Genomic DNA, 14678 nt, shown 5'->3' on the forward strand with positions numbered 1-14678 from the left:
TCATTTCATAAAACAAATTTTAATTTTTCTTTTAAAAATGGGGCGCGACAAGTGGTTATATAACCTCGCAAGGTTTTTTTTTTTCCTTTTTTGGTTCAATCAATGTAGCTTCTCAACTTTTACTAGGCAGTATCGAATTCATGAATTCATTGATACTTCAAGTCCAATTTCATGGCTTAACTCTTGCTTAACTAGGTGACAATAGATGAAGATTGATAATAAGATTGTTTTATAGAATCTTTGGTTCTTCTTCTTCTGAAATATATGGCCAGAATGAATCTTCTTTACAGCCAAAGATAACGTGGTTCGCCTTCAACAGATGTTTTCAAGCAAGTTCTTTTTCCATTCACAATAATATTTGTCGAAAAACAACAAAAGAATATACATATACTCCCTCCTCATGTTGAATCAAATATGAGTTTTGGTTTTTTTCTAATTGCAATTTTTTTTTATATCTATGTACCTCTTTTCCATGTGAATGGCTAGCTAGTTATATAAACTCGCGCTGCAAACAATACCAACCAAAAATTGAACTTCTCTTCTGCATTCTGCCTAGCAGCAAAATGTATGTAATGGACTCATTTTTTTTAAAGGGCATGCTGTGACGCCCCCACTTCTCCCAAGGGCGAACCCAAGGGTATCCGCGGAACGCCTGCCTAGCTCTCGCCAGGACTCGAGACAAATCAATTCAAACTTAACAATATATAATAATTTATACCAGTCTAATAAGGAAAAATCGCTTCCATAAACGAATATCCAAGTCTTGTACCACGTGTTCAAAATACATCCGTTATCCAATTCTTACGTCAGGATCCAAAAATACATCAATTCCCAAATATATACAATAGCCAAAATGTCTAGTCAATTACAATTGAAACCCTAATACAAAAGTACATCCAAAGGGTTCCAACGAGTTTCACTCCATCCATTCCTGTTAAGGAAAACAAATCTACGGGGTGAGCGAAACGCTCGTGAGGCCAAGAAAACACACATGCAAGCACGTTGTCCAAATAACAATCCCAATATTCAAGTAATTTACAATTCGAGCGAGAAAAATAAACAGAAACAATTCAAGGATATAGGAGCTCTCAGGAGCTATTTTCCTCTTGCTTCGCCACGGCTCGATCCGATACCCCCTCGTGATGACACTCCGTTATCCTGGTGGGTATTTTATCCGTAGAAACTTCACTTATTACTTCCTCCGACCAACATTCCACCCTCTCGGATCCGAAACCAAACACGCACAAAAAAGGCGATACTCGTCGAGTATGCCACACGAGATCTCAAGAGATCAAGTTTTGATTTTTGAACACGCACGGAAAGGGCGATACTCCACGAGTATGCCGAACAAGATCTCAAAAGATCAAGTTGTGTTTTGTTACTCTCTTGTTTTATCAAACTTCTCGACCAAACCCATGCCGGCTCGAGTTGTAAGATTGGTTAAGAGAATTGGGCGTCCCCATAAGTCGAGGAGGTTCACTCCACCCGACAACAAGACACGCACGACATACACGACATGCATGGCAACACGACACGCACACGAAAACGGGTATATTTTAGTCGACGAGATTCACTCAATCGACTTTGAAAACCAAGTTAATACAAGTAAAGTTCAAGTAAAGGAGAGCGAGTGCGATAAAGTACACACTCGTCTCATCAAGTGATATTCACGTATATAAGCAGGTAAATCAAGTAAACACAACAAGTCATGCACTTGACACTCACCAATTCAAAAGTAATTGAGCGAGAAAATCTTTAGTTGTCCCCTCCGGGATTCTTTTCAAGACTCGCTTGAGCACCTGAAGCAATTAACAAGTATTTTTCACTCACAATCACGTATTAATCAAGAAAGGAGTTACGCTTATTTGGACTAGTCAATACCTCAAACCAAGAACCTTAGCCATTCAAAATAAAGGTTCAAAAGTGAGGTTTTATTAACACAAGAAAAACTGATTTCCTTCATGAAATCAAGTTTAAAGCGATCAATTATCATCAAGAAGGAGTAACAAGTTTTCAAATTTTCATTTTCTAAGAAATCAGCAAATTTCAGCTTTGCGCGTCAAATTTAGAAAAATCAGATCTTGCACTCAGTAGGTCCAAAATTATAAAACTTGGTACCGTTGGAAACCTCTTAGAAAGTACTAAAAGTTCTTAAAAGACACTTTTCCATGAATCTAAGTGGAAGGTATTCAAAAATGAGCTTGAAGGTACAGGTTCGGCGTACAAGGCAGAATTAAGTTGGATTTCGGCCAATTTTGGAAATTCGGCACGATTCACATGTTGCAAACCGGCCTCTGAAATTTACAGCTCAATTAGTGTTACAAGTGAGGTTTATAACAAAACAAGTGGATCAAGAATCGGAGTTTCGAGTACCGAGATACGGTAGCTCAAAGTTGAGGAAGATTCAAGACCGAAGAAGAATTTCCAGTTTTGAACCTCCAACACTAGCAATTTAATTCGGTATCGAAACGAACTTGAATTGGTGCCAAAATTGGCAGTATTTTACTCCTATATGCAAGGTATTCCTCTATCAAATTTCAGGGAAAAATACCCTCGGGAAGGTAGTAAATTAGTCAACCAAAGTTCAGGAAAAATTCTAAGGCAATCTGCCTTGTGACTTTCATTTCACAACTTCAAATCGTTTAACCAAGAAAACTATCCGAACATGGTTCATTTGTGAAACAAAGGTCTAAGACACATCCATGATACCTTTGGTAAGTGATGAGCATCAAGAACTTCAATTAATAAAATCATTCCCAAGTTTTGCCCCAAATCAGTCCAAATACTACGTTTTTCCAAAACAGGGCAGTCCTCTTGTTTTAGTCACAACTCAATCAATTTAACTCGGAATGAGGCATGGTTTATGGCGTTAGAAAATAAATTCACGGGACTAAAAGTTCACAGAAGGAAATGTTCTGAAATTCGGCAAGCAACCAGCTCAAAATTGAGCCTCAAGTTGCTGCCTCAACAAGCCATTCCAGCAAATCCGAGAGACAGGACAGCTAACTTAAAACATTTGGTTCGGATCACTCACAAAGAATCAGAACGTGCATTTTATCTCAAATTAAAGCTAGGAATGTCTAGTTTCAAACGCCACCAACGGCACTTGATTTCGACATCCGAGGACAGAGTTATGGCCAAAATACGACCACTGGACAGTTTTACCCGAAAATAATTTTCCAGCATGCCTAGTTCATGAATAAATTCATTTGCCCATCCAATCGTTAATGTTTTCCAACGAAAATTTCTACACACATAATATAACATATACACATCAGGATCATGCCAATAAATCACCAAAAATGGGCCTTATCATGGCCGAACAAAACAGGGGCAGATTCGGCAATTTCTGGTCATGACCTCTACTTGAGTTCCCAACAATAACACTCCATAAATTCATCATTATAACCATTAAACTACCATTAAATCCAACATTGATCCTCAAATCAGCAACAATAACCCAAGTGTGGGAATACAAAGAGCCCACTATCACATTTTACATCCATATCAAGCTAACCAAATGCATGCATGAACTTAACAAGGTAAGATAGCTTCCAAACTTCAAGTTTCCAAGAGTGGATCATCACTTACTTTGGGTTGATGTTCAGCAGAATTTTCGGCCCTCTATTACCCCAGAAAAACCATGATTTCCAGCCCTTGTTTGCAGCTCAAAATGCTCCTCAAGTGTCAAGCTAGGTGTGGTGCAAGTTTGGTTGAATTTGGAGATGATTTGGGGTGGTTTTGAGTGAGATTAGTGAGCAGAAATTTTGAAGCAATGGAGTTAGAGAGAGGAGGGTGTTTGGTCGGCTATGAGGAGAGAGAAGATGGAGAGAAATCTGATTTCCTTTAGCTTCCAAGAGAAGGTGAAATAAGTGGTGGAAATTCACCCAAAAGTCAACTCTCATTAGGGGCCGTTTGGTGCGATTACGGCTCGATTTTCTCGCGCGTTTGGTTCACTAATGCACTAAACCTCCAATGCATATATATTCATGTAAATATTATTCACTCTTAATTGTCCCGAAATAAGGGTCTCAAGTCCCTCAAATAAAGTCGCGCGTGTGAAAACGCGTACCGTCAATTTTAACGATATAACGCGAAACTTCCGAGAAATTCTTATAACGATTGTACTACTAACTATCACTTGAGTATTTATTCATAAGATTACCTATTTTAGAACCATAGTACAAGTCTTCAATATTCCAAGCTTATTGTGCTACTACGCGGATAAAATCTCCAAGTACTATTCACTATTTTTACTAAACGTACTCCAGGAAATTAATTTTCAGAACGAGTCACTTTAAAAATATAACGAAGTTATATTTCCATGTATTTAGGTCTAATAAGGCTAGAAAATATTCCTCGTGGCAAAAATCCAATTAAATAGTTTATTAAGCCATAAATTAGGCATAAAATAATAGTTTTTACGAGTCCTCACACATGCAGGCAGTGAATATGGTGGAGCGTAACTCGCGCTCGGAGTTTCGAACATCTAAGCAAATGTCAAAAAACACCGACAAATTTATTGGTTTCAGATGCATGTGATGTCTTGGGTTTCATCACGATGTCTTGCAAAGTTGTTTCAGTCCCCACTCCTCACTTCAAATAATTAAAGACACAAGCCAACACACACACATATATATACATCTAGGATTTAGAGGTCGATATTCAGCACAACTACTCAGTGGATCCAAAACAAAATGCATATATATATATATATATATATATATATATATATATATATATATAAACCATGCAACCATGCATGTCTGTGTTTGGATTGTATTTTTTGGGATTTTTTATAGAAAAATTGCTATAGCAATTTGATATATGTGAAGTAAAAAGGTGATTGAAAAATGCGTTCACGGAAAATCGCAATGATTTTTCTTTGGTAATCTGCAATCCAAACACAAGCTTTTTGTCCAGTACATACCATTTTTTGTCCAATAGTATTTGCATGGAAAATGGGGATGGATGGTGGACGCAGCCAATTTGGCTTGGCTTCACACAGTTTAGACTTTAGACCTCCGTCGGTCATGTATACAGCCAATTTTGTGTCACTAGCTAGCTTATTGATTGTACATCTTCTGTCCAACTGTGGCGTTAAATCAAAATCTGCTGCTTGGATAAATAAGCTTCTTCATATGAAGACAGGACATCTATTTACGATCGATCAGTTTCACTTTTCTACAAACATGTAAAGTTATAAAGATTCGAGTTAAGGCTTTTATGCATGCATGCATGCAACATCAATTGCAAAGCCGGCTATCTTCGATGATGACAAATTATGTGTGGACGCATCAATTGCAAAGCCTACTAAAATCTGGACACATCAAACTTATCAGTGGATATGGTGAAGGGATAGATAAACTATACTACATCTTTTCTTCTTTTTCTTTAGGGTAAAAAATCGCGATAATTCTTAAACTTTTAATACGGCGCACTTTTAGTCCTTCAGTTAATAATATGCATATTCATAATCCTTCCGTCCAATTTGACTGTTTAGGTCGACCAAAAACACAAAATGAGAGGGTAAATTTGTCGTTACAGAGAACCCATAGTTCTTCATATATGGTCTCATCTCATCATTCACTTCTTGGATCAGAAACCCAGATCGTTCTGCTAATATTGAAGGCTTGAGGAGAAGTAGAAGACTTATCAAATGGAATTGCATAATACATGGATGTTAGATATAACATTTCTAGTTCTGAGAATGAATCCAACTTGGCGGCATCATTATCATCCTTCAAACACCCAAAAGGGCCGCCAAACCAAGTATGAATCTTTGAAGCACCTGTTTTCCCCTATCTCCTCCAACAAATCTTTGAACTCTATAATCATTTCCATCCTTCTTCTCGGTTCCCTTGGGTTCTCTGCAATTCCCTTCCCCCCCAAAATCAAAGCTGATTTCCTAGATTTTAACGTAGAAACTTGCCAATAAATGGCATAAGTCCAATCAGATCCCTTGACAATCTTGGATAACCTATCCTGCATGAACTTCAAAGTCCCTGGCAGGTGCAGCAAATTTTGACAATATATTATTCAAAGTGAACCAAACAAAGAAACGAACGAAAGCTGAAGATACCCCTTTGACAATTACATCTTTTCTTTCAATGTCATAGTTTTCCACCAGCATCAAGAGAAATTCTAGAAGAGTATGAGTTATGTCAACAGCCAATGACATTAAAACACCCCATATTCAGAAATTTTGGAATTTCTTTCTTTCTGAAACAGTAGTTGGAAAAGAGATAGAGGCATTATTAAAGACATTGCAAGGGATCGCCATCTATTTATTTATTTATTTATTTATTGAATCAAGTCTATGTATTTATTTACCATCCTGTAAAACAGATTAGAAGATTGGACAAATTTTACAAAAATTCATCAGGAAAGTCAAAACAATATGCGGCTCAAATCCGAATTTGAAAGTGAAAGAAGTATGAGAAAAGGCATAATATCTGTAATTAAGATTGAGAGCCAGACTATTTGATTACTACATCAAGAACATCAATGCAAACATCTATGCTGCAACAGAGAGATATTGTGTTCTTCAATGTCAACTAGTACACAGGCTCATAAAAATGGTGAAGCAAAACTATCTCTTCAGTATCAATGGTATCAATGGCAGAGATTGTGGCAGAGGTTATGGGAAAGATTGTGGCAGATATTATGGGAAAGATTATGGCAGATTATATGGCAGAGGTTATAGGAAAGATTATGGCAGATTATGACAGACATTGTGGCTAAAATCTGTATATATTTCTTACCTAGAATAGAAAATCGGTTACAATAGCTGTATATTAGGTCAATCAATCAAGTATATATAGGGATTTATCAAAAATAGATTGTACAGGAATTCTTATTTAATAGAAAGGACCAGGAAGAGGAAAGGATCCGATTCCAGTCAATTTACTCAAATTTTGTCATGGTATCACAGCCTACCTTTTGAATCTATAAGATATTTTGAGTATTTTTTTTTTCTATAGCTTTTTGGGTTGATTTCTAATCAACATTCTGGTTTTGATATTTCTTAGTTTATCAATCTGTGATTTCGGATTTGCATTTGAGTTTTGTTAAAGATGGCTGCTGAGAATTCTTTTAGAAGACAATCTGCAGAGACTTTGGGTATCAGACTTACAGGGAAGAATTATGCAACATGGGAATTTCAGTTCAGAATGTTTCTGAAAGGGAAGGAGCTTTGGGGTCACATTGATGGGTCTTCTACTGTTTCTGGAACTGAGAAAGAAATAAGTCAATGGGAATCAAATGATTCACGAATTATTTCATGGATTTTAGCATCCATTGAACCTCATATGGTGAACAGCTTACGTTCATTTAATACTGCAAAGGAGATATGGAATTTTTTGAAACGCATATATCATCAACACAACACTGCAAGACGATTTCAGCTTGAACTTGATATCAGTAAGTTCAGTCAAGGTAATCTCTCTATTGAGCAATATTATTCTGCGTTTCTAAATCTGTGTGGTGAATATTCTGATATCATCTACTTTGAGATACCTAAGGAGGCCTTAGCAAGCTTTCAAAAAGTTCATCAAGTTAGCATGCGTGATCAGTTTTTGATGAAACTGAGGCCAGAATTTGAGACTGCTCGGGGTGGATTGCTGAATCGAAATCCAGTTCCTTCTTTGGATATGTGTGTTGGTGAGTTGTTACGGGAAGAACAAAGATTGGCTACACAGTCAATTCTAAGTGCAGCTGGTGGGACATCCGAGGTTGTCAATGTTGCTTATGCTGCACAAGGAAGGAATAGAGGAAAGGGACAAATGCAGTGCTACAGCTGCAAGGAGTTTGGCCATATTGCTCGCAATTGTGGTAAGAAATTCTGCAGTTACTGTAAGCAAAGTGGACATATTCTCAAGGAATGTCCTACACGTCCGGAAAACAGGCGAGCCCAAGCTTTTCAAGCTACTGTTCCAGATGCTCCTGTTATTGGTCCGACATCTACAATCAGCCAGACTGTTATGACCCCAGAAATGGTCCAGCAGATGATTCTTACTGCATTTTCTGCCCTTGGACTTCAAGGTCAAGGTAAGCCAGCTTCATCTACTTGGTTTATCGACTCAGGAGCGACCAATCATATGACTGGTTCATCTGATTTTTTACAAAATTTGCGGCCCTATACTGGTTGCCAAAATATTCAGATTGCTAATGGTAGTAATCTTCCAATTACAGCTATTGGTGATATTGGACATTCTTTTCGCCATGTATTTGTTGCTCCTAAGTTGTCTACTAATTTAATCTCTGTTGGACAGCTAGTGGAGAATCATTGTGATGTACATTTCTCTCGTGGTGGTTGTCTTGTGCAGGACCAGATGTCGGGGAAGGTAATCGCGAAGGGGCCTAGAGTGGGAAGATTATTTCCATTGCAATTTACTGTTTCTAGAACTTTATCTTTAGCCTCTATGATTGTTGACAATAAGGCTGAAATTTGGCATAGACGATTGGGTCATCCAAATAATGTCATTTTATCTGATTTAATAAAGCGTGGTTTTCTTGGTGCTAAAGATCAAGGTTTTGCTCATGCATCATCTCTTGATTGTTCTGTGTGTAAATTGGGGAAGAGTAAGATGTTACCTTTTCCTACTTCTGTTGGTTGTGCTAGTGCATGCTTTGAGATAATACATAGTGATGTTTGGGGTATTACTCCTGTCATTTCACATGCGCAGTATAAATACTTTGTGACATTCATTGATGACTATAGTCGGTTCACATGGATATATTTCCTGCGCACTAAAGCTGAGGTGTTTACTGTTTTTCAAACCTTTGTGGCTTACATTGAGACACAGTTTTCCACTTGTATTAAGATCTTACGGTCTGATAATGGTGGGGAATATGTGTCACATGACTTCCAAGCCTACTTGCAACGCAAAGGGATTGTATCTCAGAGATCATGTCCTTATACCCCTCAACAAAATGGGGTGGCTGAACGCAAAAATCGCCATTTGTTGGATATGGTTCGAACATTACTCTTGCAATCTTCTGTACCCCCTATATTTTGGGTTGAAGCTTTGTCAACTGCTGTGTATTTGATTAATCGATTGCCTTCTCAACAATTGGGTTTTGATTCTCCTTATTATCGTCTTTTTGGTGTACATCCTAATTATCACATGCTACACACATTTGGTTGTGTTTGTTTTGTTCACCTACCACCTCATGAGCGCCACAAGCTTGCAGCTCAGTCAGTTCGGTGTGCCTTTATGGGATATAGCACCACTCAAAAAGGATTCTTATGTTATGATGCTGTTGCTAATTGTTTGCGTGTCTCTCGACATGTCATTTTCTTTGAGCATGAGTACTATTTTCAGCAGCACACTTTTCCTTCCAACAATGTTGTTCTTCTTAGCTTTGATGATATCTCTCCACCAATTCAACGATTTAGACCTGGCATTGTCTATCAACGTCGACGACCTCCATCAGTAGAAATCCTTCCCGATCCTGCTCCACTGCCTCTTACCACTTCTAATGATTTTGTGACTCTGCGACGATCTTCCCGTATCAGCAAACCTCCTGATAGGTATGGTTTCTCTGCCGCTTTAGTTGACACTGCAGTACCTTCCTCTTATTCTCAAGCAACTAAACATGCATGTTGGGTAAAAGCTATGGACGAAGAACTTCAAGCTCTTTTGGAGAATCATACTTGGGATATTGTACCTTGTCCTACTGGTGTCAAACCCATTGGCTGTAAATGGGTCTATTCCACTAAACTACGGTCCGATGGAACGCTTGATAGACATAAAGCGAGATTGGTGGCCCTTGGTAATCGACAGGAATATGGAATCAATTATGAGGAGACATTTGCTCCTGTAGCAAAGATGACTACGGTACGACTTGTTCTTGCCATTGCTGCTTCTAAGGGATGGTCACTGCGACAGATGGACGTTAAGAATGCCTTTTTACATAGAGATCTGAAAGAAGACATTTATATGACTCCACCACCAGGGTTATTCTCCACACCTTCAGGTGATGTTTGTAAGTTGAAACGATCACTCTATGGTTTGAAACAAGCTCCACGTGCTTGGTTTGATAAATTTCGTTCCACACTTCTTGGTTTCTCCTTTGTCCAAAGCCAGTATGATTCCTCTTTGTTTCTTTGCAAGACATCTAAAGGCATTGTCATACTTCTTGTATATGTTGATGATATTGTTATTACCGGGACTGATTATGCATTGATTTCTCAACTTCAAGACCATCTTCAACGTTGTTTCCATATGAAGGACCTGGGTTCTTTACAGTATTTTTTAGGTCTTGAGGTATATTCTAGTTCCACCGGTATTTTCTTAACCCAGCACAAATACATTCGGGAGTTAATTGCTTTGGCTGGTCTTCAAGATGGTCGATCCGTTGATACCCCTTTGGAAGTGAATGTTAAGTATCGTCATGATGAAGGTGATCTTATTTCTGATCCGTCTTTATATCGACAGCTGGTGGGTAGTCTAAACTACCTGACTATTACTCGCCCTGATATCTCTTTTGCTGTTCAACAAGTTAGTCAGTTTATGCAAGCACCTCGGCACCTTCATTTGGTAGCTGTTCGCCGCATTGTTCGCTATTTGAAAGGCACTTCTTCTCGTGGTCTTTTCTTTCCAGCAAACTCTCCTATTCGCTTGATTGCATATAGTGATGCTGATTGGGCTGGTTGTTCTGATACTAGACGTTCAGTTACTGGTTGGTGCATGTTCCTTGGTACTTCTCTCGTTTCCTGGAAAAGCAAGAAGCAAGACAGGGTGTCTAAGTCTTCTACGGAGTCTGAGTATCGTGCTATGTCTTCTGCATGCTCTGAAATTGTTTGGCTCCGTGGATTGTTAGGTGAGCTCGGGTTTCCTCAAAAAGGGTCTACACCGCTTCATGCCGACAACACTAGTGCAATTCAAATTGCGGCTAATCCAGTATTTCACGAGCGTACCAAACACATTGAAGTGGATTGTCACTCTATTCGTGAATCATATGATGCTCAGGTCATCTCTCTTCCGCATATCCCCACTGATCTCCAGATTGCGGATGTGTATACTAAAGCTCTCTCCAAAAATCGTCATCACTTTCTTGTTGACAAATTGATGCTTGTTGATCAGCCAGCATCAATTTGAGGGGGGATATCAATGGTATCAATGGCAGAGGTTATGGGAAAGATTGTGGCAGATATTATGGGAAAGATTATGGCAGATTATATGACAGAGGTTATAGGAAAGATTATGGCAGATTATGACAGACATTGTGGCTAAAATCTGTATATATTTCTTACCTAGAATAGAAAATCGGTTACAATAGCTGTATATTAGGTCAATCAATCAAGTATATATAGGGATTTACCAAAAATAGATTGTACATGAATTCTTATTTAATAGAAAGGACCAGGAAGAGGAAATGATCCGATTCCAGTCAATTTACTCAAATTTTGTCATTTAGCATCTTAATTATGTTACATCGGAGAAGGTTCAATGCACAAGCACGCACTGACAGGGCACAATGTCACAAAAACTTGTGGCTGGAAATAAGTCGGACATTTTCTATAGCCATTGCTATAGTTTCAAAACAAGAATATAAAAACTCAGAACTGTTTTCACTACATTCAACTGTACTAAATTGACCAAAAAGATGAAACATTCTGATATAAGAAAAGCTAGCTATTATCAAATAGTTTATCGAAGGTGCTGAATTAGTTAATGATCAACATGCCTTGTGTATTTGAGCATAGATTCCACTGTGATGCAGCCAAAATAAGCACCAGTGACAATCCTTTTCCAGTTCCTAAGGTTATGGCATTCCTCTTTCTTTTCTCCTAACACCAAGTTCCTAACAGATGTGTTAGGATGCTTACAGGACAAGCCCTTTGGTAGCATAGGCCATGCTTACTGCAATATTCTTCAAAAATTTAAAAAGAAGAAAACAGTGGTTATTTTAGTTAAAATAAAAGCAAGGGGCATTTATTGTTGAAAAGCACCACTGAGGATAGAGCAAAACAAAGAACAGTCACGCTTTTGAAAAGGGGAACACAAAAATAAAAAAACAGACACAGATGGTCCATAAACTGTCCTAAGAAGACGCATGAACTATCACCATGGGACAATAGGCTCAAAAAGCTTTGAACACTGCAGTAACAAAATTCTACAAAGTTACAGCAAATGCCAAGACCAGCTAACAGGCTCAAATGGGAATCCTTATTTATGAACTTCAATTAGCATTTCAAGATCTTTAACTGTGAAGCATGACCAACCACTTCTGATAGGCTCAACCCTCCATCTTCTTCACATAAAGATGAAACAAAAACATCACCACCATCATCACTAAATGCATCTTAAAAGCACGTCTTGAGCCTCAGACTATCCATAAAGGTGGTGATAAGAACAAACTCAGTTAAGAAGGGGCAGAAATTGGTTTAAGAGGAAGACTGGCAACTGCCCTCCCGGAAAGGCTCGCTAACATGTCAAGATTTTTTCGATCAATTGCTTGAGAAAAGGAGAGATCACATCAGAACAAGTCAAAGCATCAAGAGATCGAACCACACCTTTTCGAACAAGAAAAGTGAAAGCTGAAGATACCCCTTTGACAATTACATCTTTTCTTCCAATGTCATAGTTTTCCACCAGCATGAAGAGAAATTCTAGAAGAGCATGAGTTATGTCAACATAACTAGGAATGGAATGTATCATTAGCAATATCCCAGGCTCAATGTTCATTATATTATCTACCTTCTCATCAAAGAAAAGCCAATCATAGAATAAGGCAAGCTTAACATTTGCTTCGACATAATTCCTTTGGGAAGATTTTAGCAACCAGCCTATGACAGCCCACCTAGGGATGATGTCTGACTGGATAATCTCATTAGGTGGATGATGTCCGCAGCAAATAAACCTAACAATGTCAGTTAGAAGAGTCTCCATCTTGGGGACACCAAGAAACTTCTTTGCAAACCAAACTTGGTACCTCTTTTGATTTCCCAATTTAACATGCATTAGCAAGAACCTCAACTGGTTCTCCATCTCAGGAGTTATCCGCAGCAGAAAATACCTACTGGAAGTCCTTGAAAGGTAGAGCTGTGAGATATCTAAAAATGCAGCATTCTGAAACACACTAGGGTTCAATAACAAGTCTTTCCAAAGTGAGCGAAACTCAGGTACATGAACCAAGTCCTGTAAAATCCGAACAAGATCTCTTCCAATCTTCAAACACAAACCAAATTTCTCCCTTAACATCCTAATGCAAAAATCAATTTCAAACCTCTTCAAGGTTTCAACTTTTGAGTCATTTGGCAACCTACAATGATCAGCCAATAAACGAAGAAACACATATAAAGCACTGGTCAAAACTAGAGGTCCATCCTCCAACAAACAATCTCATTTGTCCCTAAAGAGACTAACCATCTCAAAATACAACCACAAATTTCCTCCGCTAAAGTCACCACCAACAATTTGCCTCAAAAGGGCCACCAATAAACCATCAAATCCTACTCCCAACACATTCACCATTTCACGCGTCACCCAAATCAACTGAGTTTTCACCGAATCAACGAGTTTGGCATACAACTCATTAACAATCTTGATAAGCATGGATATAAAATAAGTGTAGCCATCAGTGACAATAGCATGCAAGTGCTTCATGTGGACTCTAGCCATTTGGGGTTCACATAAAATTCCACAAAGAATTGCTTTGTTCAGGTTGAAGTACTCTTCTTGAGTTGGAAGTTTTAAAGGAAAAGGGTCTGAGTTGGGGCTCCAGAAGCTGAAAAGCTTCTCTAAGCGAGACTTCAAGTGAGTTGTCAGCTTCAAAGATTGCATTTTTAGTCAGTTTGGAATGCATACTTCGATCAATCAATGAAACTAATAGTCCTAATTGAGGACCAGCGTACTGGAAATCGTTCACCTGGTCAGAAGGACCGTCGCATCAACAGCAGCAGAACCCTAGCAGTGGAATGTTCGGAAGGTGGCAATTTGGTGGGTCTCTTGCTCCGCCAAAACTTCGCGATGGGTTAATTACACTGAACCCCTTTAAAATATGACATTCTCAGAAGTGCTTCCCTGTAGTTTTGAAAATTAGAGTTAGCTCCCCCATCATCAGAATGGGCATTTCTCGTATCCCAAAATCATGAGCCACCTTCCGTGTTTGGATTGGTCATTTTTTAAAAAAACTAGAAATTTTCTGGCTGTGCAATGCCCAATTTGTTGTGTAAAAAATATTGAAAAATTCCCCATAACTCCGATTTTTAAAATTAATAGAACATGGAATATTTAATTGTCGTCATGTTGAGAAACCATGTCCATGTGCAAACTATTATAGCAGTAGAGTAATTAAAGCAATGTCCATGTCCATGTGCAAAACCAGAGAAACTAATATAACAAGGAAGCTGCAAAATAATTAAAGACTGAGGTATGTTAAAAGTCTTTGTCCCCCCCAAGTTAGGACCGTCCATTGAACAATCCCCTTTCAATGAACCAAAGTATGGAACTCAAAAGTGCTTATCCGTGCCAGAAATTAATCAGTGCATAACCAGTTCCTAAAACCAAAATTTAAGCAGAAACCAAATTGTAACAAACAAACCATGATTTGAGTGCAGATTCTACTTGTTGAGCCCCAAAACATGTGGAAAATTAGAACCAAGATAGTAGAAGCTGGGGAAATACTCTTTAAATGGTTTTTGGTCCTAACTATGATAGTCACTAACA

General features: G+C 38.4%; 1 protein-coding gene, 2 long non-coding RNA genes and 1 pseudogene across 3 annotated transcripts; 2 read left to right on the forward strand and 2 right to left on the reverse strand.

The window, feature by feature from the left end:
• Positions 1–723: 723 nt before the first annotated feature.
• On the reverse strand, positions 724–14012 carry LOC140006049 (uncharacterized). The gene is made up of 3 exons (XR_011813633.1): positions 13879–14012; positions 1726–1799; positions 724–931 (listed from the first exon to the last, which is right to left on the reverse strand). It is a non-coding gene; the product is annotated as an uncharacterized lncRNA (long non-coding RNA).
• LOC140006050 (uncharacterized) lies at positions 7232–7633 on the forward strand. Its single transcript, XR_011813634.1, has 2 exons — positions 7232–7437; positions 7524–7633. It is a non-coding gene; the product is annotated as an uncharacterized lncRNA (long non-coding RNA).
• Positions 7739–8396, forward strand: LOC140006048 (uncharacterized). The gene is made up of 2 exons (XM_072047662.1): positions 7739–8049; positions 8328–8396. Exons 1-2 carry the CDS (start codon positions 7785–7787, stop codon positions 8363–8365), a joined length of 303 nt encoding a protein of 100 aa, XP_071903763.1. The 5' UTR covers positions 7739–7784; the 3' UTR covers positions 8366–8396.
• LOC113742561 (uncharacterized) lies at positions 12086–13883 on the reverse strand (annotated as a pseudogene).
• Positions 14013–14678: the final 666 nt, after the last annotated feature.

The sequence above is a fragment of the Coffea arabica genome, chromosome 4e, assembly GCF_036785885.1.
Source record: "Coffea arabica cultivar ET-39 chromosome 4e, Coffea Arabica ET-39 HiFi, whole genome shotgun sequence".
Lineage (NCBI taxonomy): Eukaryota > Viridiplantae > Streptophyta > Magnoliopsida > Gentianales > Rubiaceae > Coffea > Coffea arabica.

Coding starts and splice junctions, on each gene's coding strand:
- LOC140006048 (XM_072047662.1), top strand. CDS start 7,785: ATGCAGTGCTACAGCTGCAAGGAGTTTGGCCATATTGCTCGCAATTGT. Junction 8,050..8,327: donor CCTTGGACTTCAAGGTCAAG/GTAAGCCAGCTT, acceptor TGTCTTGTGCAG/GACCAGATGTCGGGGAAGGT.